Source organism: Halyomorpha halys, unplaced genomic scaffold, assembly GCF_000696795.3.
Source record: "Halyomorpha halys isolate HHAL.00 unplaced genomic scaffold, Hhal_1.1 Scaffold79.1, whole genome shotgun sequence".
Classification (NCBI taxonomy): Eukaryota; Metazoa; Arthropoda; class Insecta; order Hemiptera; family Pentatomidae; genus Halyomorpha; species Halyomorpha halys.
In genome coordinates, this window is record NW_027113124.1 from 517,800 (window position 1) to 543,882 (window position 26,083).

The 26,083-nt window shown below is 33.3% G+C and overlaps 1 protein-coding gene across 3 annotated transcripts in view; it reads left to right on the top strand.

Moving 5' to 3' along the window:
* Nucleotides 1-26,083, top strand: part of LOC106692944 (angiogenic factor with G patch and FHA domains 1) — a 41,236-nt gene that overhangs the window by 10,027 nt on the left and 5,126 nt on the right. For 2 of the 3 annotated variants that reach the window (XM_014439212.2, XM_014439211.2), the window contains exons 2-9: nucleotides 2,000-2,068; nucleotides 2,782-2,955; nucleotides 4,631-4,822; nucleotides 5,302-5,464; nucleotides 8,995-9,161; nucleotides 10,321-10,564; nucleotides 21,430-21,631; nucleotides 25,591-25,693. In XM_014439212.2, the coding sequence (XP_014294698.1) occupies nucleotides 2,000-2,068; nucleotides 2,782-2,955; nucleotides 4,631-4,822; nucleotides 5,302-5,464; nucleotides 8,995-9,161; nucleotides 10,321-10,564; nucleotides 21,430-21,631; nucleotides 25,591-25,693 (1,314 nt within the window). Of the gene's footprint in view, nucleotides 1-1,999; nucleotides 2,069-2,781; nucleotides 2,956-4,630; nucleotides 4,823-5,301; nucleotides 5,465-8,994; nucleotides 9,162-10,320; nucleotides 10,565-21,429; nucleotides 21,699-25,590; nucleotides 25,694-26,083 lie in introns of all 3 variants that reach the window. The other variant, XR_001345030.2, reaches the window with a different exon arrangement.

A 26,083-nucleotide genomic window follows, 5' to 3' on the forward strand; every position in this document is an offset into this window, starting at 1 on the left:
TTTATTTTTATTAATTTTTTTTTTTTTTATTCATTTTATTTTTTCTGCCCACTTTGTAATGTATTATTTCACTTCTTAAACTTTTTCTTACACATTTGTCACCCCCCTCTTATATACGTTTCCTCTTTTTAACTGTTGTTAAATTCCCATGACTCTTTGTCATCTTCCGGTATTTCATTATCCTTGTGTCTATATATTTTTTTTTAATATCTTCCAAAAACCATTTGTCGTCACCCTCTCACATGCCTTCTTCCTCTAAATATTTTCTACTTATTATTTTTTATTTTTAACCCTCTCGTAACGGTTCCTCTTAAAAAACACTTAGTCATTCTTGTAACGGCTTTTTTAATTCGGAGTTTGTCCGTTATTGGCGAGTACCATTAGGCGTTTGATTTTCAAGCTAACAGGTTCGTTTTATTCTTTCCCCCCCTTTCTTTATTTTACCACCCCTTCTTTTATCTACTTTTCTCCATTTTCCTTACCTACGTTATTAGTTATGTTCACTATATAATTATTGTTAATTATGAGAGATAGTTTACCGTGGATGACGTACGAGGAGAAAATGGTTGGGGGTGCGGTCAAAGTGAAACAGGTTCGTTTTATTCTTTCCCCCCCCCTTTCTTTATTTTACCACCCCTTCTTTTATCTACTTTTCTCCATTTTCCTTACCTACGTTATTAGTTATGTTCACTATATAATTATTGTTAATTATGAGAGATAGTTTACCGTGGATGACGTACGAGGAGAAAATGGTTGGGGGTGCGGTCAAAGAGAAACACAAATAAGTTGTTGTAACTTATTTTATTATCCCAACGTTTTGGCTAGAGTTTCTAGCCTTCTTCAGGGCTAAGAACAGAACAAGATAACAACCACAGTAAGTATAGAAAATAAAGAAAGTATAAACAGAATAACATAAAATGAATAATTTTACAAAATATAATTAATAAAATGAAGTGATGAGAGAAGCAGGAAATAAAATGTATACATAGGTAATTGAAAAAGTGGGTAAAATAACATAATTAAGGAAATGAAATAAAAATGAAGTTATATAATGCAAAGAAGTATGAACATATTAGTTATTAATAATTTAAAAATTGAAATATGGAAAGAAAAAGAAAATTGAGAGAAAGAAACTATATGTAACAATAATAATTGATAAAGAGGCAAAATATAAGTAAAGTATACCATAAGAAATAAATATAAATAGAAAAAGAAAAAAAAAATTGAAAACACCAATAATAATATAGTGAACATAACTTAAAACGTGGGTAAGGAAAATGGAGAAAAGAAGGGGTGGTAAAATAAAGAAAGGGGAAAGAAAAGAAAGAATAAAACGAACCTGTTAACTTGAAAATCAGACGCTTAATGGATACTGTGCCAATGACGGCCAAAGTCTGAATTAAAAAAGCCGTTATTAGAATGACTAAGTGTTTTTTAAGAGGAAACGTTACGAGAGGGTAAAAATAAAAAGTAGAAAGTATTTAGAGGAAGAAAGCATGTGAGAGAGTGACGACAAATGGTTATTGGAAGAGTTAAAAATATATACGAACGAACGAATTACCGGAAGATGACAGTGTCATGGGTATTTAACAACAGTTAAAAAGAGGAAACGTATATAAGAGGGGGACAATAAATGTGTAAGAAAAAATTTAAAAGTGAAATAATACGTTAAGAAGTTGGCGGAAAAAATAAAATGAATTAAAAAAAAAAAAATATAATTGGTAAAAATAAAAATTGCTTTTTCCATAGTTAGAATATTGTGGTAAATTATGTGACATACATTTATTTCACTTCAGATATTTTTATTTATCTTTTAGCATTTTGTTGTTTGTATTTATTGGTAATTTTATTAAGCCTGTTAATCATTTCTTCTTGTAGCTTGTAAATCCTACATGATTGTTTGATAAAAATATTGTTTTGATAGAATTAATTTTAATGTTGTGATTAATTAATTTAATAATTTACATTGTTGATTAAAAGGTGAATTAATCTGTTTCAGTTTCTTAAAGATTATAGACATCTTTTTGTTGATGAAGACTGTGTTACAGGAAAGGAATCTCCTAAATATGTAAGTTTGCTCAAAACTATATCTGTATTGGTCTCCATTTCTTCAGTTTATAATCATTTCTGAATACTCTTGCTCTTATTTTATAATAATAGCTGGATCTTTTTTAGTCCAAATTGTAACATCATCTGCAAGTATCATCATAGAAATTGTGGTTGCATATGGTTTGCCTTGTATTGTATATTTATGTTAAAAAGTATAGGACCAATTACTGAGTGCTGATACTAATTTTTATTTGTTATATTAAACAAATACAATTATTAATCAAACCCATTATCCTCAATATACCAGGTATGTAGTAATGAATGTAACTATTGTATAATTACAATTGTTGCACTTGAACAAAGATATGCTACCACAATCGACATAGCCGTATTAAACTTCATTTGATTAACACAAGTCAATGAAAACTCATTGAACCATTAAACATTTTGACAAGTTAAAGCTAATTTTGTACCATAAAATATTAAAATCTTGAAGACCTGATGTTTAAAGAGCCTCAATGTTATCTAGAAAAAAGTTTAATGATGATTCATTACTCATTAGCTTTGCTTTTTATGTTGTAATAATTTATTTATTTTTAATAGCAACACAATTATTTTGTTTTTGATAAAGAATTGATTGATTTTAGGTTTATTAGAATCTAGATATTACCTTTTACTATAGACTCTTTCTTAAATTAAAAATTATAGATTAATTAACCCTTTGGATTGTAGATTGAGATTGCCTGTCAAACAGATGCTGAAAATGACACGAATCAATGGAATCCTGCTAGCATTGTTGAAGATGTTACTGTTATAGCAGAAAAAGTAACTCATGAAACTGGATTTAATTATGATCCTAATTCTGGATGGTACTTTGATGTAAAAATGAATTGTTATTATAATCCAGTAAGTTTCTTTTATATTATGAACATCAGCAAATTATTACTGAAAGTGTTATAAAAAGTATTCTTAAGCATAATGAAAAACCAAAACTAAAATAATTCACTGTGAAAATATAATTGATTATTCCAAGAAATAATGGGCATCTTAATTTTCTTAACCATAGTTAAAAGCAAGAGCTTGTTGAGGACCCTCTTTCTTGGCATTACCTTATTGTTGAGAGACAGTGTGGTCAGTTCTCCAAATATCTGATTTATCCCCCAATTAGTTTCAAATACTCATACCTGGACGGAATTAGTAATTTATATTGGAACTTATCTATTTTTAGTTTTATTCCAGTTTGGTCATACTAAATTTGAAAATAAATGCACGTGCATGCACACCTTACACATTCTTCCCTTCTCCCTTTATCATCAATATTTCCTTCACCAATTATTTCTTACTACCCACAGTGGATTATTATATTACCTTGTGATACTCCTTCCTTTTCCTACCACATAAACTATTATGGTTATCCCTTTAGTCCCCCCTCCCATTGACTCAACCAATTTCTGCCTCTCCTTCTATACCAAAGGGCCCACCCAAGGTGATTAGATGACATTGGCATACCTGAACTTGGAATGTCCTCTCCCAGCTCCTCAGCTTCTCTAGTGCCTCTCAATCCATAATGGTCCTGTATCTAAAAGACACCTCACTCCTTTTATTCGAATGATAGACAGACTGTTTTACTCTCTCCTCACGTTGTTCACTAACGTGTAGTAGCCCCTATGCTGGTATGCACCTCAAAGTTCCTCCTTTGAGAAGGGTCCTTCAATCTTCTTTAGTCCATTTTTCCCCCTGCTCCTCCTTCCTCATATAGGACCCCTTCTGTTTCTGTGATGTCTGAAGTTTCTGTGGTTTCACTTATGGGTTCATTTGTTTTCTGGGAGACTTTTCTCTGCCACATACTCTGAGACAGAAAGGATTGAGCCAATGGGGGTTGATCCATTGGCTCAATCCTTTCTGTCCAACGATCACCCTATTTTAGAAAATTATTCAGCACGCCTTTCTTCCCAGTGAATGTCTTCAAATCAAACTTATTTATTTAACGTCTCCAATGCGTTAGTGTGTGCCTCCACCATTGTGATTTCCGGCAAAGGTAAGAAGTCAGAGGGTTACATTGGTGTCAGATTATCTGAAGACACCTTTAGGACTGCTGGCTTCAACTTTCCATTACTTGTCATCTCCATAATTTATCATAATAGACATAAGGAGAATAGAAAAAAGGAGATAAAAAATAGTAAAGAAAAAAATAACTTTTGAACAGTGAAAAAATTATGACTCCTGAGGGTCTATATAGTCTTACCATGCAATAGTCCCAGATTTTGGTAACACTTATTGATATAAATGCTAAGTGAAATGTCAAAAACTTAAAAGATAAAAAAAGGAAATCGGGTATGTGATATAGAACTTTTACTGGCTACTGAAAGACTATTTTACTGTCAAAATTAATCCTCTTTATGTACATTTGTACGATGTTCATATGCGGGGTTGGGATTATGTCTGATACTACTCTCAATCAGACTTTAACTCATACAAATAAATATTAAAAAAAAAAAAATCTGTATCCCTACAACCCATGTAAGGTTAGAGGTGCAGTACTTTGTAAAGAAGTAAAATAAAGCATAATTTTTTTTTTCAGAATTATCGACTTTATTATTATAGAGAACATAATTCTTATTATTATTATGATGAAGAAAGCAAAGAATTAAAATTCTACTGTACTCTCCCTTCCCAGGGAGACTCCCTTAGGCGGAATAGTACTGATTTAATGGATTCTTCCATTCAAAATGAATTTGATGATCAAGATCCTCAACCTTCAGGTGTTAATGAGGTATGGTATTTTTTAAATGTTGTATTTAAACATATCTAGCATGTAGTTCATTATTTTGCTATGAAGGTATCATTGCCTATCTGGGCTACGCTTCAGAATATTTAATAATTATAATGAATTGTGTGTTTACTATAGTGTTAGAATTATTAATTAAGAAATAACATTAGTTTTATATCCTAATTATGTATTTTTAATGTTGTAAAAGTATATGAATTGTTGTGATTTCACCTACTAACAGGTTTTTTTTTTCTCTAGTACAAAATAGATTTGATATGTTAATCAGTTGAATTTTTATATTCGCCTGAACCTGTGTTTAATCTTTCTTTATTAGTGATATATTAGTATGCTGTAATAATAATAATTATATTGATCATGAAAAAGCATATCATGTTTGATAGTTTCTTTTTATAAAACTCTTGTAAAATTATGATTCTTTGATTTTGTTTAACTGAACATATATATGCTTATTTTAAATTTAGAGGCCGGAAGATAGAGGAAATCCATTAATTGGTGATAAAGAAGAAGGAGAATGCTCTGGTAGTGATGAAAAAGCATTAGGTCATAATGCATCAGCAGTAAAAGAAGCAGCACAAAATCCTAATCCAACACCAGTTGTTATTGAAGCTGGACCTACTGTATTTGGTAATCTTTCTATTATGTGATACTTGTTACATCGTATTTCCAAGCTATGTTCTTAATATTAGTTGTCATTAAATGATGAACACAGATAAAAAATTCAATTATAAATGATTGTCTTAAAAATAACAAAATGGAAGTGTTACTTATGATACTCGCTTACTTGCTATGATTGATTGAGTTCTTCAGCACAGCCTTACATAATTCTGTTGAGGATTTTAATTGTCTTGTAATTGATTTTATCAATTAATAATCCAGAGAGAATTTTCTTCAAAAGTATTGCATATTTTTCTTCTTTTTTTCTATTCAGTAGATCTTGGCCATTACAGATACCTGAAACTTACTAATAAAATCATTTGTGCTCCATCTTAGATTCAGAAAAGTACCCTGAATCAACGGGTTCAAGTCCTTTTTACAATTGGTAAACCCGCAAATGATCACTGAGTGTACTATGAAGCCTCTCTATACCTCCCCAACTCTTGGGATGTCTCAGGATAAAATTGGAACCAAGTCTACAATGCTCGTAACACTGCTTCCGCTGATCTGTGGTCTGATCATCGGTGGTTTGTTTTGCCTTGATGATATGCGAGCGTCACCTCCTTTAGATGCTCCGCATCTCGGATTGTTTCCACCATCATTGTACACAGGATAAACGAACAATCCACTCCAATTTGTTCCGTCCGTCATAAATTTTTAATCTTGTCCCAGACCAGTGCATTTCCGACATATAAATGGTGGTTCTTACCAGGTTTAGACGCATCTTTCAGCACTCTACATATCTCATCTTCCCGAATGCTCTGTTGTGACCAGATCGTCACAATGGAACTTCTGCCGTATTTGCTATACTCCACTTTCAGCGGACCCGACATTCTCGTTTTCCAAACAATTTGGTATTTCTTGTCATTTATAATCTCCTCCAATACTTCTATTTCCACTGGTCTTTTGTCGTTGTTGTTTGAGCTGTCGTCTGTAGATGTTCTTTTTCTTCTATCATTCTCTGGTGTGGCCTCTTGTTCTTCTCTAGGAGTCACCTCCCTCAGGAATCGCCTTGTCCCCGGATGACTCTCCCATTTCTTCTTCTACCGCGTTGATCATTATCCCACATGAAAGCCAGTCCGCCACAACATTTTCTTTGCCCGGTGTGTAGGTGATGTCCTTGTTGTATCAACTAAGCAATTCCTTCCATCGTGTAATTCTGGTTTAGTTCCCCCTTTAGTTTCCCACCCATCCCGGAGGTTTATGGTCTGTATGCACCCTAAATCGCCTCTGAAACATGTATGGCCGAAAGTGCTCCACTGCTCAAACTATCCCTAATAGTTCCCTTTCCAAAGCACTGTATCGCGCCTCCGCTTCTGAGTCTTCTACTAGCATAGGCTATGGGACGTTCTCCTTTCTCCCCTTCCTCTGATAATATTGCTCCTAGAGTGTACTCACTAGCGTCTGTCATTAGTGTAAATTGTCTCTGGAAATTCAGAAAAGCTAGTACAGGCTTCGCCTGTAGCTGGTCTATACACTTCCGAACGTTATTCTCAATATCCGGCATCATTACTATTGTACTTCCTTTCTTGAGCAAGTTATTGAGAGGGACCTAGTAAACCTGCGATAGTAATTCAGTGCGCCTAATAGCCTGTGGATCCTTTTGATGTCGGTTGGCATAGCTATCTGTTTTAAGGCCGCTACTTTCTGAATATTTGGTCTTACTCCCTCCTTGGAGATGGTGTGTCCCAAAAAGTTGATTTACTCTTCTTCCAGCGCCGACTTCTCTTGGGAAAGTTTCAGTCTAAATTCTCTCATCTTTCGAAACACACTTTTCAGATGCTCCATGGTCAGCTTCCGATTTGCTGAAGACGAAGAAATCGTCCAAATAGATTGGCATACAGACTCATCCAAGTCCCTCAGAAACTCATAGTGGCCTCTTTCAAAAGTGAATGCCATTTGTGTTGGTCATCTGGGTGCATTCTAATCTGGTGATAGCCTGCCTTGAGATGTAGTGTGCTGAATATTGCTGCTCCACCTAATCTATGCAGAATGTCCTCAAATCTAGGGGTTGGGTATCTTTCATCGATGATATTTTCATTTAGCTTACGATAGTGGATAACCACCCTATATTTTTCCTCTTCTTTGCCTGGTGCATTTTCTTTCTCACTGTCCACAATGGACTATTATAAGGTGATGTGCTATCCACGATAATCTCTTGCTTCTTGAGGTTCTCTATTTCGTCCCGAATATGCTTCCGTAGTGCCTGTAGATACCGTCACTCCTTTACATATATCACCCTGTCCTGCTTAAACGGAATTTCGTGAACCATCCTTCCTGTGGCCCCTAGCACTTCTCCTTCATTAGAAAAAATGTTGTCATACTCGTTCATGATGGAATCTTCCCAACTTTCCGCTTGCTCATTGCCCCTACTCGTGCCCTAGAGTCTTCTACCAGCCGCTGGCACTTATACTTTCGTCCCCCAATTCTAATTTTCCACTGACCCCTGTTATTTCTCACTCATACTCCCACTTTCTCTAGTAAATCACAACCTATGATCACTCGGTTATTTCTTGGCATTTTTCCCACCACATGGACTATCAAATTCTTGCCCTTACCACCCCATTCGCCTAATTCAATTTGTATTTCCCCTTCTACACTGCAGGGTTCACCCAGAGTAAATAATTGGCATTTACATCCCTCAACCCAAAATGCTCCCTCTTCACCACTCAATTTCTCCAGCGCTTCCCAGCACGTGATAGTTTTAGATCTCCCAGTATCTACAAGGCATCTGACTCCTTCTCTTACTCGAATAATAGGCAGACAACCACTCCCTTTCTTCACATTGTTGCTCACCAATGTGTGGTCGCCTCTCTTAATCACGCATCTTAATCCTCTCCGGTCCTTTTTTCATCCTCGATCCGCCTCCACACATTCTTCCTGCTCCTCTGTCCTCTTTTCAGATCCTTTCCAGAGCTTCAGTCTCCGAGACATCCGACACTTCTGTGGACTCCTTTGCGGATTTGTTTTTTCTCTGGGATACTCTTCGCCGCCTCAGAATCTGGGCGTTAACCTCCATCTGTTACACCTGGTCCGATCTCTGCCTAAGGTACACATAGGGATATTGTCTCGCAATGTGCCCCTTGAAACATTGATTTCTGGGACACTAGGCCACCAAGTGCCCAATTTTGCCGCATCCGTGACACTTTCGGTCCCCTCTACTGTTTCTGGGCTTTGCTTGCCATTGTAAAAGGCACTTCTGTTTGATGAAATACTCCAGTATCACTGTAATTGACATTTTTTTTAGAACCATTCATTTAGATTTATGTTTTAGTCTAATCTTGTAATAATGAGTGTTATTATTTATGGATAATAAAGAGTTTGAGATTTTTCAGTTAAGATTTTATAAACGTTTTTCATTGTCATTATTGATTTTGTTTATTTGATTTATCTATCTTTTTACGTAAAGTTCAAGTTCCTACACTGAAATTGGAAATATACTATTAAACATTTTCATTATTGTGTTGGCTTGATTGTTGCAAATATTTTATTTTTATTAGAACCTAACAACACGAAGCATTTTGCACCATGTATACGAGTGGTAGTAACATCCTCCACATTGCCTGAACTTTCCTATGGAACATTGTTTATAGTGACATGTACAGGAGGAACTATAGGTAGAGAAGGAAACCATGATGTGTTAATTCCAGATCAGTTAGTCAGTAAGGTACGTTCTGAATAATTTATAAAAAAAATTTAAGTAATCATTAATAATATTATTGTTGTCATTGCTTAAAATGATTTATGTACTATAGTTGTGTACTTATTTTTTATTAAATAATTTTAAGTTGAGTTAATATTATTTTCTTGACTTGTTTCTAATATTTCTTAATCCTTTGGCCTTATAATGATCCCTTCTATTTATTTATTTTTATTTTTTGCTCATTATAATAGTAAGTATTTTGATTGTTAATAGACAATTCTTTGTATCAAATCCTTGATAATATAAAATTTTAATTACATTACCTTGAAATGTAGGTAATGTTTTGATTTTGCTTCTTAACATTGTTGGTGCACACATAATTTGGCACAAATACCCTGCATCCAGTTTCATATTTTTCTTAATATTTCTTAATGATTTGTTCAATTATTACATAATACATCTAATTAATTTGAAAAAAAAATAATCTGTAAGTGATTTTTGTGAGGTCTTCACCTGGGCTCTTCCATCTCTTCAGAAATTCCAATTGCTATAATTATAATTAACATTATTGAATAAAGAATGACACATATCAAAATAGATGTTTGATTGATAATTGTACATGAAAAAACAAAATGTACCCTTCCTTAAATATCTATTTAAAAAAAAATTACAATAATAAAACCTATTATTTAGTAATATTGATTGCAAAATTCCATATTTGATGTAAAAATATTATAAAATTAAAGATGATTGATATACATCATTACTTGAACTGTTCCATTAGTATTTTATAGTTTTAGTTTTCCAAAAGTATAATTCTTTTATATCTTTTTTTATAATGTTTCTCGACTAATAAAAATATGGTTTTATAAATAATTGTAATATGTCTAGCTATTTAATCTAACTACGTTCTGTAACCTCCTAAGACCAATCTCGTTAAATAAGTAGTCTATTACCTACCTTAAGTTTTTCCTAGAACATCTTATGTCTGAAATCCAATCCTGTTACACTTAACGGGTCTACTATCCTCACTCCATCTTTAGCATTTAATGGATTAAACCCTTGTTAGATTTTAATGTTGCTGTAATTTACTAATATGTATTATTAATAACTAAGCAATATTAATTTTTCCAGTAAACTATGATAAAAAGAATCATCCTCATTTTTCATTATTATTTTTCAGATACATTGTAAATTTCAATATGTGAAGAAAGATGGATTGTATATGTATGAATTGATTGACCTAGGAAGCAAAAATGGAACATATGTAAATGGCAAAAGACTCTCAGATTCTTTAGTTCAAAGTGTACCAACTACTATATCTCATGGAAGTGTAATTACTGTAGGCCGTACAGATTTATTGTGCCACATTCACCCACATGATGAGACATGTCAAGATTGTACTGCAGTCAGTGTTATCATGAAAGGTTTGTCAAGAATTCTAACAGATAAATTAAAAAATGTCATAATAAATACTTAATAGTAATGAATTCATCATAAATGATATATTGTATTTATGTATTTTAGAATACAAGTTATCTCTTATGCTAAATTATTATTAGTGATTAATCATTTATATTCATATATAATAAAATTATTCGTTACTCTAATCATCATTCATATATGAAGGATAATAAGTTCTCAAAGAATTATCTGAAGTAAATCAAACTTAGATATAAATGGATAGCCTGATGTACTGTGAATTATTAAGATAGTAATAATTAAATTGATTATATAAACATCAGACAAGGTAATACAAAGAAAGATGAAGACTGGCCATATTCTCTTAAGAAGAGGAGAGAGAGATGGTATGTGTATATGATATGACAAGGAAAAGTATTTTGTAAATTAGAAATCAAATTGTAACTACATTGTATTATGTCAATCAGTACTGCACATGAAGAAACCCTAAAAGTTTTAGTTCCATGCTTTCTGTAATTGTTTAAATATGTAACTTCATGATATAAAAGATTGTTTTGCATATAATCATAACACTCCTGTTGGATCCTAGTTACTTTTCTCCCCTCTTAGTTTCCCTCATTTTGATTATGTATGTGGCCTGATTTATGGAGGACTCACTAATGAAATTGCTGTATTAGATTTATTTTTGAGTTTTCCAGACATACACATGTCTGTGGCTATTATAACGAGTTACAGTGGCTTTATCTTTCTTTCTGAAGACAATATTTTCATGGTACTTTCCTATTTTAGCCCCTGAGAATTAATAAACCTTCCTATATCACTGAACTCTTTACCTTGCATTCCTCTATCCACTCCAGAACACCAGAACCCAACTTATCTATATTTATACTCCATAGATGTGCTTCCTTTGACAGATCCTTTCTTTTCCATTCCTCCTCCTTTTTTAATTCCCTGCACATTTCCATCTATGATGCCTCTTCTCTAATTACCTGTGAGCATCAACTTTCTTTTACCTCCTTAATTCTCAATCTTCTAATTTAATATAAAATTCATATTTAAGAAGTGTGATTATTAGAAATGAAACTACTTCATATACTCAGGCCGTATGTTATACCATGAGCAATCATTCACATTCACTTTTTTAGGGAACTTGTTCTCAAAAAAAGAGATTTTTTTACATTTCATTTTATTGATTCATTGTTCTGTATAAGTAGGTCATGTGACAATTTTCTTTTCTGGTGCTTTTAGGTAATATTGGTAATAGTTAAGAAGATACTATTTACAGACAGGTTTTAGTGTGCTTATGTAGTTTTTGTGTGGATAATTTTTGGCCCCTGTGGTATAATGGGAATATTAAGGTCCTCTTAGATTGGTTGGATGACATAATAAGGAACATAGGTATTATATGATATATCTTGGATCAATAAAATTTGATATAAGAACTTAATAGTTTAGTTGAACCCATAGTTCAATAGGAAATGTTTAAATAAGTAAGAAAATAATCACATAGGTGAGATTTTTAGTTGTTTTGTGTACTTGGAGTAATCATAATTAATGAGCTGCTAGTTATCTTTTCAGTATTTATATGTTTGTAAATTCCATTATCGTAATCTGAAATTTCATGTTTATATGTCTTCTTAGGGTGCCCTTGCTCACCCCTCTTCCCAACCAATTTCTTTGGGATTTTCTTTTCTTATGTTGAGTGTCTTCTCTGTCATCCCTGTTAGTTGTTTTTAGTATGTGGGGTCAATATAATCCTTCCGAAAGTGATGTCCAGGTATTATACTCTACTCATTAATTGAATTGGTTGGTTTTGAAGGAAAATTATGGTGGCTTTGCAGTGTTGCTGGTTCATGTGGATAAGGAAATGTTCATAGTAAAAGTAAGAAGAAAAAATGTGGTCTCTTCACATTTTTAAAAAATCAAAAGCATTCTCTGTCATTGAGTAAATACATGACTTTGAATCCTTGGTAATCATTTTACGTTTAAAAAAAATGAATTAACTGTTGGCAAAGTAATTATAGATTACAAATTTGATATACTGCAATAAATATTCCATGAAAAAAGTATACTGAAGGTCAAGAAGTGTTAAAATATAATTTTCAATCTCCATACAATGGACTGCTGAGAATTTATGGTTCAATGCGAAATCTATTGAAATAAATAATTAACATTAATAAATAGTAAAATTAAGAGAATAACTTGGTTTTTACATGATCTATGTGGTCAAGATGCCTTATAACAATAAATACTTACAATTGTATACTACATTTATTGAATTAGAAAGCTGATGTGCTGAAAAGATAGAAGGGAGGATTGAACAATCAATGCCTCAATGTAGTAAGAGAGACCTAAAAATGTCTTGCTGACTTCGCAGATCAGTCACAACTAATGTCTGATTAAATATGCAACAAAGTAATAGATTTTATAATAATAAAATAACAATGATAAAACATTTTTCCTTTTTCTTTAACCAGCCCACATACCTTATAGTGTCAGGGCATCCACTGCTTAAACCCTTCTTTATCTGTTTCCAACTTATTGACTTAATTTAGAGTGATTCCTTTGTTCCTTGCCAGATCCGATATGATTAGGCTGTTTGTAGCCAAGAGAGTTAAAGCATCACCTTTGCAACCGCAGCATCGTTGGTTCAAATCCTGCGGAGGTGGAGTTATATTCTATGGCGACCCTATGGAATGAAAACTCAATTCCCCCATTATGATTAGAATAGGTTGGTTACCTGTAGGTAACCCTCTCTCCCTCCTTCCCCTGTATATCAGAAATAACCAGGTATGGGGTAATAAAAAATGATCCATTATGAGGTCCTCCGACTTATGCCTTGGTCATCCGTGTGATTGTTTTCCCTTTATATTTGCTTCCCATATACTTTTTGGAAATCTTTCTTTGTACACGGCCAAACTATATTAATTCTTTTTTTATATAAATTTCCTATTAGCAGTTCCTGATTTGTTACTTCATTTATTCTTTTATTTCTCATTTGGATGGATCAAGTTGTTCCGAGAGCTTTTCTAAGGAATTTCAATTCTCTAACTTGTACAGGGCTTTTTGAATTTTTTAATACTAGGTCGACATTCAGCTGCAAAGGTCCAGTGTAGGTTTAAAGACTTATTTATATATGATCATCTTTGTTTTGAACTCCATTTCCCTTTTGCCAATTATTACATTATGGAGTTGGTAGTAAACATTTGTTGCTTTCATTATGCATTGGCTTATCTCGGAATCTTGTCTCCCATCATCAGTAATTTTGACTCCTGGATATTGGTACACATCAACCTGTTCCAAATTCAAGCCTTTACAAATCATATTTCTTTGTTCTCTTGAATCACTTTTAGATACGACTAAATTTTGGGCTCCTTAGTTAAGCTTCCCATGTTAATCTCTCCATATATATTAAAAATAATAATGGGCAGAGCCTATTCCATATACTTTTTGATTCAAGCTGAGGATTGCCTAAGTTAAATTAATGGGAACTCCTTTATCTTCTAATGCCTATTTGGGTTCCATCTGGGATACATTATCAAATGGCCCCTGAAAGATCTAGGAACGTGAGGCGAATCTTTTTATCCCTTTCAATAAACTTATCGATTATGTAGCGAACTGTGAAAATATTGTCCTGTGTTTGGTAGCTAAGTCTGATTGCTGCTTGTTCTTCTTTAAGCTCTTATTCTAATATTCTTCTTAGTCTTCTTTCTAGTATTCCAAAGTATAACTTCAGTTGAGAGTTACAGATGATAGGTATATGGGCTTATAATTCACACACTGTACTGTATAACCTTTCTTGTGGATTAAAATGACAATGTTATTTTCCCAGTCTGTATGGATCTCCTTTTGGAATGCCTTTTTGAAAATGTTAAGTTATGTTCGTTAGTATGTTTGTTGAAAAAGGTACCACCTTTGTATTTGGTATCCACCACATTTAAACGATGATTCCATCATCACTGTTTTCCAATTTCTGGCGCTTTTTAAATATTGCTCAATTAAACTATCTTAAGTCATCTCTTCCAGTTTTAAGCAAATATTTAAAAAATGATATAAGACCTTCGCCCTCTAGAGGTCTTAGTGGGGAGGTTCTGGCTGGAAGTATTACCTTGTTTTTGGCTTTCGCCATGGCCATTTCTAGCTCCCAATTCTCTATAAAATCATTCTCTTCAACAGATTGCAAAAAGAGCTTCTTGATCTCCTTATTTTCTTTTATCCACAAACTTGTTACTGAAAAATATGCCTATTCTTTCAAAATCTTAATTTCTTTAGTAATTAGTTATCCAGTGCTATCTTTAATACTTCTTACCTTCTTTCCATATTTCTCAAGTAACTCCTTCACAGTGCTTATCCTTTAACATTGCTTGCTTTAAGCTCTTCGCCAAGTTTAGACCAGCTTTTCTCATTAGCCATCTTCACTGCTTGCTTTGCCTCTTTTCTTTTTCCTTTGTAAATAATCATGTCACCAGAGTTATTAGCATGTAGGTATTTCCTCCATGCTTTTATTTTTTCTTTGACCTTGGCCTACACTTCTTCACACCAACACCTTGTCCTTTTGAATGCAGTGTTGATCTTTTTCTTTTTAAGTACTTTTTCTGCAATATGTAAGATAGTTCTCTTAGATTTTTCTATGTTAAAAAAGCTGACAAAAGGTCCGTCCATTGGATTCACCTCCGTATTTATTTCCCTCAGAGCTGGCTCATACTATTCTCTTTTATCTTGGATTCATAACATTTTTTCATCGGTTTAATTTTACAGGGGGGTTCAATAATCTAAGTGAAATTCTAATTGTCAAGGGTGTGAGGATTAAATATAAATTAATAAGATATATATATTGTAATATCCTCTTTTTTAATAAATAGTTTATATTTATAAATAAATGATTTTAGTTACGTTCTTATTTTATGTATATTGTTTCAGTATTGTTTATTTGTTATTTTAAATCAAAAAGCAAGCTAACCAGTTTTCATTGTCTAAAATAAATACGCTGTTCAAAACATGAAAAATGTTTGTCCTTCCGAAGTGTTCGTTGGGTTGTTCGTGTTTGATAACATGGATTGAAATTTTTCAATTTTTGTTGTTCCTATGCAGTAATTATGGAAAAGGAATAATCAAAGAAGAAATGGAAGAAAGTAACAATTATCAATAAACTATTTACATCCCAAATTATAGCAAATAAAGCAGAGCGATTGTACTACAATCGATTATTTTTTGGATCGACCAGTGAACATTGAAGATAGAAGAGAGGAAACGGGGACGGACTCTTGATTTTGCTGGCTTGGGGAGAAGACGTCCGTTCAGCGAGAAGCGGGAAGGACTGGAAGCCATTGTTAGGAGTTGGATAGCGCCATGGACAAGAGGATGTCAACAGTCATATATCATCAAAGGAAGATTGTGTAATTGGTTAGTTTTGTTTCTAACTGAAATTTATTGTATTTGTAACATATCTATTAATTAAGTTTAAGTGTTATTATTAGTAAAATGTCGTCTGTTTCTGATTGCCAGGAAACCCGCCCTGAGAAAAGAGTCTCTTATGTTATAAAATTCTATTATCTGTTGAATATTAAAGTTTTTAATTTGAACCCAAGCTATCTTTTATATTTGAAATAAGTTAAAACTATTAAAATTCTTTTTATTTTATTTTAAATAATTTTTGAATATTACAATATATAGTGTAATAATCAAAAATTATTTAAAATAAAATAAAATGAATTTTAATCGTTTTTTAAACTAATTACAAATATACAGGAGATAGCTTGGGTTCAAAAAAACTCCTAAAAACTTCAATATTTAACAGATAATATAATTTTATAACATAAGAGACTTTTCTCAGGGCGGGTTACCTGGCAATCAGAACAGACGACACTTTACTACTAATAAGACTAACTTAATTTCTAGACATTTTACAAACACAATAAATTCTACTTAGAAACAAGACTAACCAATTACACAGCTTCCCCTCATAATTGTTGATCTCTTCTCGATGATGATATATCCAACTCCCAACAATGGCTTTTTTTTCTTTCCCCTCTCTAGCTGAACGGACGTCTTCTCCCCAAGCTCGCAAAACCAAGAGTCACTGTTTCCTCTCCCCCATCTTCAACTTTTCACTGCTCGATCCAGTAAATAATCGATTGTAGTACAATCGCTCTGCTTTATTTGCTATAATTTGGGATGTAATTAGTTTATTGATAATTTTCACTTTCCTCCATTTCTTCTTTGAATATTCATTTTCCATAATTACTGTATAGTAACAACAAAAGTTGAAAAATTTCAATCCATATTATCAAACAAACAACCCAACGAACACTTCAGAAGGACGCACACCGCCATCTATCTCGTTTTGAAAGGCGTCTTTATTTTAGATAATGAAAACTGGTTAGCTTGCTTTTTGATTTAAAATAACAAATAAACAATATACATAAATAAAAACATAATTAAAATAATTTATCTATAAATATCAACTATTTATTAAAAAAGAGGATATTACAATATATATTCATAACTTTTTTCTTGATTACCGCACTGTCAACGTATAAATGGTAGGTCTTTCCGGGTTTGGACGCTTCTGTCAAGGCTCTACAAATTTCTGCTTCCCTGGCTCCTGATTGCAACCAAACAGTGGTGATGTCACTATCCTTATATTTCCTGTTTTCTATCTTCATCATGCCCGTGATCCTCCAAATGATCTGGCATCATTTGTCTTTCACCATATTTTCCAGTACCTTCATCTCCACTGGTCTTTCCTCCATTGAATTCCCAGCCGATGTCTCATCTTCGTTTTCATGTATAGGCGTGTCTGAATGTCTATCTTCCTCCGGAGTCCATTCTCACGGAAAGTTCATGTCTCTAGACAGGCCTGCATGGTCGTCCTCAATTGCATTGACGGTCATTGCACGTGAAAATCAGTGTGCCATCACATTTTCTATTCCTGGCTTGTATGCAATGTCCATATTATACTGGCTCAAAAGGTCCTTCTAGCGAGCGATCAGTGCCGATGATTCTTTTAGTTTTACTACCCACTGAAGCGGTCTGTGGTCAGTGTGGACCCGAAATCTGCCAAAAAGGTAGGGTCTAAAGTGGTCCACCACCCACACAATCCCCAACAGCTCTCGTTCCAAGGCACTGTAACGGGTCTCTGTCTCCGTGAAGCATCTACTGGCATAGGCTATTAGACATTCCCCTTTCTCATACTCCTGGGATAGTCCTGCACCTAGCACATTCTCACTGCCATCCGTAGTAAGTGCAAACAGCCTCTGAAAGTTGCTGCTCTCTAAATTTCCGAATCCTATGTACCATGTCTGCTGTCACAACCAGCTTGGATCCTTTCTTCAGTAAATTGTTCAAGGGTATGAGGTATTCAGCCATTTCGTGCACAAACCGTCTGTAATAATTTAACGCCCCCAACAACCTCCTGATCCCTTTTACATCCTTTGGTACGGCCATTTTCTGCAGAGCTTCCACTTTCTGTGTATCTGGTCGTACTCCCTCTTTTGAGATTGTGTGTCCAAGAAAAGTCATTTGTGTTTGACCCATTACCGACTTCTCCCGTGAAAGCTTTAAGCTGAACTCCCTCATCCGCTGGAATACACTCCTCAGATGTTGCAAGTGTTCCGCCTCGGACTTACTGAATACCAGGAGGTTATCCATATAAACTTGGCTGACAGTTTCAGCTAATCCCCTCAGAAACTCGTCTATGAGCCTTTGGAATGTTACCAGAGCATTTTTCAGGCTAAAAACCATCCTCGTAAATTCGTAGTGGCCTCTCTTGAAAGTAAACGCTGTCTTGTGTTGGTCTTTCGGGTGCATCTTAATCTGGTGATACCCCGCCTTCAGATCTAGTATGCTAAAAATTTTAGCCCTGCTCAATTTTTCCAAAATATCCTCGAACCTGGATATGGGGTACTTTTCATCTACTGTGTTTTCGTTAACTTTGCGATTGTCAACCACTACTCTATATTTCTCTACTCTCTGTTTTCTCCCCGTGAGCTCTTCTTTCTGACCACCCATAACGGATTATTATAGGGAGATGTGCTATCTACTATGATTCCTTGGCTACACAGATTTTCTATCTCCTTTCTTATATGTTGACAGAGCGCTTGAGGGTACAGCCTTTCCTTCACATAGAAAACCCTGTCTTTCAGCGGAATCTCATGTACTGTTTTCCCTGTTGCTCCCAGGAGATCCCCTTTTCTAAAAAAATGTCATTATATTCCCTCATAATTTGGTCTTTTCAGTACCCTTCCTGATTAATTGCTCCTATTCTTGCTTCACCATCTTCTACTAGTTGTTGGGAGATATATTTCTTCTTTCCAATCTTAATGTCCTACTTATCTCCGTGATTCTGAACCCTTGCACACACTTTCCTTAGTAGGTGACATCCAATAATCATTTGGTAGTCTCAGGGGACATCTTTCCTACTACATGTACTATTAGACACTTCCCCTTAGCCCCCCATTTACTTAATTCAATTTCCACTTCCCCTCTACTCTACAGGGCTCCCCAGGGTGATTAAATAACATTGACACTCCTAGACCTAGATCTAGAGCCTCTCTGCACGCAATGGTATTGGAACTCCCTTTGTCCATCAAGCATCTCACACCTCCTCTCTCATGTATGATAGGCAGGCCACCGTGCTCTCCTCTTACGCTGTGGCTCACGAATGTGGGCCCGCTGATACATTCCTCAGATATCTTCCTTCATCCTACCAGCTCCCTCAGACCATCTCCACACATTCCTGCTATTCTGCTGTCTATTATAAATCCCAACATTGTTTTCTTCCACTTCAACCTCTAAAGCCTCAGACATGTCGATGTTAACATTTGCAAATCATTCTGATCTCGGAGAAATCCTTCTCCTCCTCACCCGTTGGGCATTCACCTCCATCGGTTCTACATGGTTCAATTTGTGTTGCCGAAATATATAAGCACATTGTCACGCTATATGTCCCTCAATTCCACATTCGAAACAACAGGTACGGGAGCACTAGGCCATTAAGTGTCCTATCCTCCCGCATCCATGGCATTGGCGCCCACTGTTTCTTGTTTTTATTTGGCCCATTCTTCTTTCTGGGTTTCTTTCCCTCTTTCTGGGTTTATTTCCCTCTTTCCGGGTTTCTTTCCCTCTTTCCTAGTGCTCTCTTCTTTTCCATGGGATTGAATTATTCCTCGAACGGTTGTAAGTAACTTTCGTCCAACCGGTTTCTTCAATTTCCATTCCGGATTCCTCTTCTCTTGCACTCGAATCGATCAAGTCTTGAGCACATTCAACAAAAGATTTCCTACAGGGTAGACATTCCTTTTTTCCCATCTCTTTGGCCAACTGTACCTTAAGGATTGTAGCCAGGAACACCATTTTTCCCTTGGCCTCCTTGAAATCCACTGTCTCCTTGGTAATTTGGTTGTACCATGTACGGAGAACTCCGGCAAACTGCCCACTAGATTTTGTAGGTTTTCTCACCTCTCTTAACATCTGAAGGATGTCTTCCTCTGTCATCCATCTACCGCTGCCAAATGCTTTCTTCAGTCTATCCTTCACTATGGACCATGGTGTTTCTTCATTGGCCTGAATTTGGTTTAAGATACTTCTCTTTATCAGGTCCAGTACCTGTATATATACATCTTGATCAGCTGATCTAGTCAATCACCTGATGGCCTTTATCAGCTGACATCTCACTGGGGCCGTATATATATTCCTATAAAATACAGTCAGCATAACAAAACGTCACAGTTTCATATTTGATCCACCACCCTGGTCAGTCCCGACATCGATGGTTATGGGACGAGTGGTGGTAGATATCATGCTCCACTTGTAGAGGCTAGAGTGTACATGTCTGAGTAGCACTATGCTCAAGCTATAGTAAATTTGCCTTTCAAGACTGGGTACTGGTACTCTAAGCACTGCATAGAATCATTTCTCCATATCTTTGGTGTGGTAAACACTCAAGTTGCAGATTCCAATCATTTCCCTATTCTGCACCCAGAGCCTCTTAAGGATTGTCTTATCTAACAGTCCCCTGCTAGGAAGATAGGCGTTCACCCTCGCAACTTTAAGGAGTTCCTTGGCATCACCAGTGTGGATAAAGTAATCTTTTATTAGGATTATTTTATTCTCTATAGCTTTTCCAACCATAGAGATTAGGTCTTTGTAGAGCTTAATTTTGGCATATATATTATAATATGTCTATTATAATCACTATATAATAGACTATAGCTGGATTATCTAACCTTGTGTTAAAGGCTCAACATTATTTTTTTAAATTGCATGATTTCAAATAATTATTTGAAATAACCTGCTTATTTTCACCTTAAATAATTTATTTCAACCAATTCCATCTATCATAAAAAACTGTAAAACTAAAAACCCACTCTTATCCAACAATAATCTTTTACTTGTCAGCGACTCTGACTAGTTGCATTATATTTTATGTTGATGATGGAAGATTAATATTTGACATTCACAAAGACAATTGAAGCTCTGTTAAGGTAAACCATTTGTTCTACAAATGAACTCAAGAAAAATGGCTATCCAGTGATCTGAAGATGACACTGCATTATTGCTACTTAATAGAATATATATTCCAGTTGCCTATTGTCTTAGGACTTTCTAATATTTATCTCTAAAAAGTTGTATGTATATGGAATAGATACTAGAAGAACTTTACTCTTTTGTAATTGAATTCGGACTTGCTAATATGTCAAATTTTCAGTTAAAAACCAATGTTAAAGAATTTTATGTAATAAATAGCAAAAAAATTTTTATTTATTAATTTTGTCCTTAATATTGTCAAATGATGATTATATTGTTAACAATATCTTTTGTTGCAGATGTTTATATAATTAATAAATGACATAAAATTGTATATTTTTAGGACCTATCAATGATTTTGAAAGTGATATAACCCTTAAAGAAAAACATCATAAAGAAGCATTATCAATCAGAAAAAAATTTGGTATAATCAATTTACCAACAACCAAGTTACCAGAAGGTTACGAAGACAGAGCAGAAGTACGACGAAAACAAGTTGGTTCCTCGCATTATTCAGAAAAAACAGAAGCTGCATCTGTTAATGAGTAAATCCATAAATATAAAGCTTTCTTAGTTGTTGTTTAATGTTCATATGGATTTATGTGCAATATAGTAAGTCTTAAATATTTCCTGATACAGCTACATAGAATTTATTTTTTTTATCTGCAGCTTAAAAAATATGGATTGTATACAGTTAAAGGCAGATGCTCAGTTAGGTAGTTTTGAATTGGTTTTTCATTTTGGAGGCACATCCTTAAATGATAAACACAGGATATCTTCTGTCTTTTGTGGACAATATAACTATATACCCTTTTTTGATACCTGTTTATTATAGTCTGGTGAAAAATAATGTCTGCCATCTTATAGCTGCTGGAATAAAAAATGGAGGTTGGGTGAAGATGATATAGTCCAAGAAACACAGCAAAAATGAGCAAATCAACACAAAAAAATGTATAGATAATATATTTATTTGTTGTATGGAATTAATTGTTTATTAGAAATTTTAATTTGCAACCTCAATAACCAAAAGTATATTTTTTTCAAGAAAATCATAAAATTTTCATTAATTTTTCATTCAATCCTCAATACCTTGTAGATATTAATATAATGCAAAAAAAAATATTTTGGTCACATTTTATTAAGCTGAACAAATTTTCTAAAATTTAAGCTCTTGTAGTGCTCTATACAATTAATAGAACCCGAAATACAGCTTATAGAAAATAGTATTTTTTTTTTGTTAATTTATTTAGGCAAATAATATGAAACCTGCTATTCCTATGAAGAACATAATTACTTACTACTTTTAAGAGAATTTAACTTGCTTCATTTTGAACACTAACAGACCTCTGTATGTCTAATAGTTTCTGAGATACCAAACTTTTCTCCAGATGGCTCATTTTTGACAAATGTAGCATATTATAAAAAAATTGTAAAATTATTTCATGTTATTAAAAAATATATATATTTTTACAATATTTGGACATCATGCCACATTCATCAAAAATGAGTTATCTTGAAAAAAGTATTATATCAGTGATTTATATATCTGTTGCGAATTGGGATGCCAGGATAATTACTAAAGGTAATTATTTACTACAAAACTAGTATTATTAGATTACCTTTCCAAAGGGCTTGTTTTTTTTTTTTACCAGTTTATCAATTATATATCTTTATATTTATAAAATATTGTTACCATTGAAATATGTCATATAATAAGGAGTGGTATTGGGTAATATGATACTATATTAATATGTAAATATTTATTTACATTTAGTACATGATTGCTATAAAATGATCCAGATAAATGGTTTGCCATAAAATATTGTGACATTTTAAATTATTACCTAATATATCTATGAATTAGATGGTGAATGCCGTGGGGTGTTGTTGACATCTTAGTTGTGGGGTTCTAAATCTGAAAGCCCATCTTTCCTATGCTCTTTATAGAGGACTTCCTCTGGTCGAAGTCCATCCTCTTTTCTCTTCAAGCTGCCAGTTCCAAATCCCCCGTACCTCTTCCTCTTCTAGCTCGGTCTCCAGTCCCCCTACTTGGTTGTTGGGGCGTCACCCTTTTGGAATCTATTTCCTCAATAGCTACCATTAGCTATGCTCATGAATAATAAGTCACAAAGGGCAACAAGTGTTTGGGATAAACTACAATTGACTTTCCTGCTGACAAGCTGAGCCGCTGATACCTGGTTTAATGGATTTTGTCCCTTAAACATCTTGTAGCCATTATTCCACTGAGAAAGGTCCCTTTTCCATTGACAGATGTCAATCGCTTCTCTGTCCTTCGTCATTTGAATTGATCAAGTACCAAAGCAGACGATCAGACAAAGACATTTGTTATATCGAGAGGGTTAATACATATATCTCAGGAACTATTAAACATACAGTTGTCTGTCAGTGATGTCAAATGATGCTATTTAAATTCTCTTTTAAGTAGTTTATCATTATATCCCTTATAGGAATAGCAGGTTCCATAATATTTGCCAAAATATAGTCTCAAAATAGTGATTTATCATTTTTTGAATAAAAAAAATTGATGTTTTTTGAAAAAACTATATCAATTTGTTTTTAACTTTATTTGCCCAAACCTTTTTTGTCATGGTTTCCAGAGCTGTTTTCTAAAAAAAGGCTTGATTTTCACCTATATGAGTATTGTGCCAGTTTACATGCAATATTGTCTTTATTCTCTTCAGTCCAATTGTGTGGTATCTATACTCCTTACTTTTTGCCTTAATTTTTATTAAGTTAAAATCTGAATTAATTTTTCGAGGTGACAGCATTCCAGGCTGTCATAATGTATAACATTTTTGATGGGGTTATCACAGTTTAAAATGAACTGAACCTTGCAAAACAGTTGTCAGAAAACTACCTGAACTTAATTATCCTGTGAAAGCAAAACCTTGTTTTCTCAGTGACTCAGAGTAGGTAGATATTTAAAATAAATATACATAACTAAATCATATGTTATGTATGACAATCTAATAATTAGCATATCTACAATCTTTTCTTTTCTTTTAACTTTCTTTAATATCTTATTTTAAATAAACCTTTCATTGTATTGCAGTGTAACTAGGATGTTTTTAATTCAGATAATTAATGTGTTGTATTCATCTCTTCCCTGTATTCAATATCTTAGGAGACATAGATAAATTAATAATAAACTTATAAAATATGCATGTTTTGTATTTATGTGTTGTAATATCTATTGCTTACTGCTTTATTAGTGAGAAGAAACCTTCTCCTTATTTTATAAATATTTATATTTATATAACCTTTTAAGGTTCACTAAATAAATAATAGGCTAGCATTATTAATTCTTAGAAGGCATGAAAATCCAATATTGCTTATTCTGTGTTGTGATTTCTGAATTTTATAAGTTGTTAAGTAAACTCGGGTAAAAAAGAATAAACAGCTCAGATTATGCTAATTTACTGATGTTTTATCCCTATGAAGATGTGAAATTTTTAAGTTAAGCCTATTTGAAATTTGATCCATGAAAAATATTCCAATATAGTATTTATCCTAACTATCCAGTATCCTGACAAGGAAAGTCTACCACAGAGATATTTCATGATTGATGATGATTTTATACAGACAGTCATTTATTTCAGTAGGAATCTATTTTCTTGGTTTTTCAATCTTTTGTTTACCACCAAATGATGAGTAAGTTTAATCAGAGTTTAACTATTAGTTTCTTGACATTTGTTTTTGGATTTTCTGTAACCGAGGGTCACAAGTAATTTTTGTAATAAGAACAAATCCTTACTACTACTTTGTCTTCATGGCTGAAAGTTGTTTTATTGGTGTTTTTACCATTTGATTGGATGAATGGATGAAGGATGAATTTGACCAATCCCTATAAAACTAATGAATATTATGCTTTTTAATGTTAAAAAAGATTAAATTTACCAATAAATAGCAAAAAACTCCTTTGCAGAATTCAAAAGTGGATTACTTATACAGTTTTGGCACTTACATGTGAGAATTTATTAAACTAAGCGGTTTATTTATTTAAGAGGACAGAAACTCATAAAAAAAAAGACAAAATCTTAGTTAGGATTTTTTTAAGTTCAAAAAATGTAGTCTGAAGTCTGAAATATCATTTGGTCTTATTATGGTATTTATGTGGTCTTATCTCTTCCTGCCTTGATGATCTGTGAACACTGATTGGTTTCTTACAAAGACTTATGGTCTTAGTTTTTGAAATGATCTGATAGTATTCTTAGCAGTTCATAATATAGATGATTTTGATTAAAGAAAATAAAAATTCCTTGTGTTTGTATTGGACAGTCATATAAAAATTAGTTTTTTCTACTTGAATTTTAACTATAAAGAATTTAAAGGTGAAATAATGATAGCTTAAAAATTTCATATCCACAAATCCTGAACTAATGTTCCAAGATGAAAAATAAAGGATTTAATTGTATAGATGTACTTTAGAAATAAACTAATTAGTATCTAGTTGACTTAAAATTGTTTCTCCTTATATTTTTAGACCTATCTGTAAAAGAAATAAGGGATATTCGCTTTTATCAAAAATGGGTTGGAAAGAAGGTGAAACTCTTGGTAAAAGAAATGAAGGAGCAACTTTGGAACCTGTAAGTAATTTATTCAACACATGAATTTAGTTGCATCTTGTTTACTTAATGCATATACCTCTCATTCTCCCCCAACAGTTCCACTTTTACCAATTCGATGCATTGCCTAAAAACTATCCCTTTTTCAATGTTTTTTAACACTAAAAATAACTGGTGAACTATATTAGTTTTAAAGTTGCTGTTTTATTGTTAAAAGTATATTTTAATTTCTGAAATGTTGCTCTTAATATCATTTGCTGTTATGTGACAAATTAATTTTTATCCAACTTATGATAGCTGAGCTATTAAAACAACTAATCCTACAATGATATTAATTAAATCTCTTACTTCTACAGCAAATTTATCATAAGATTGTTCAGTAATGTTTGTTATACATCATTACAGAATATG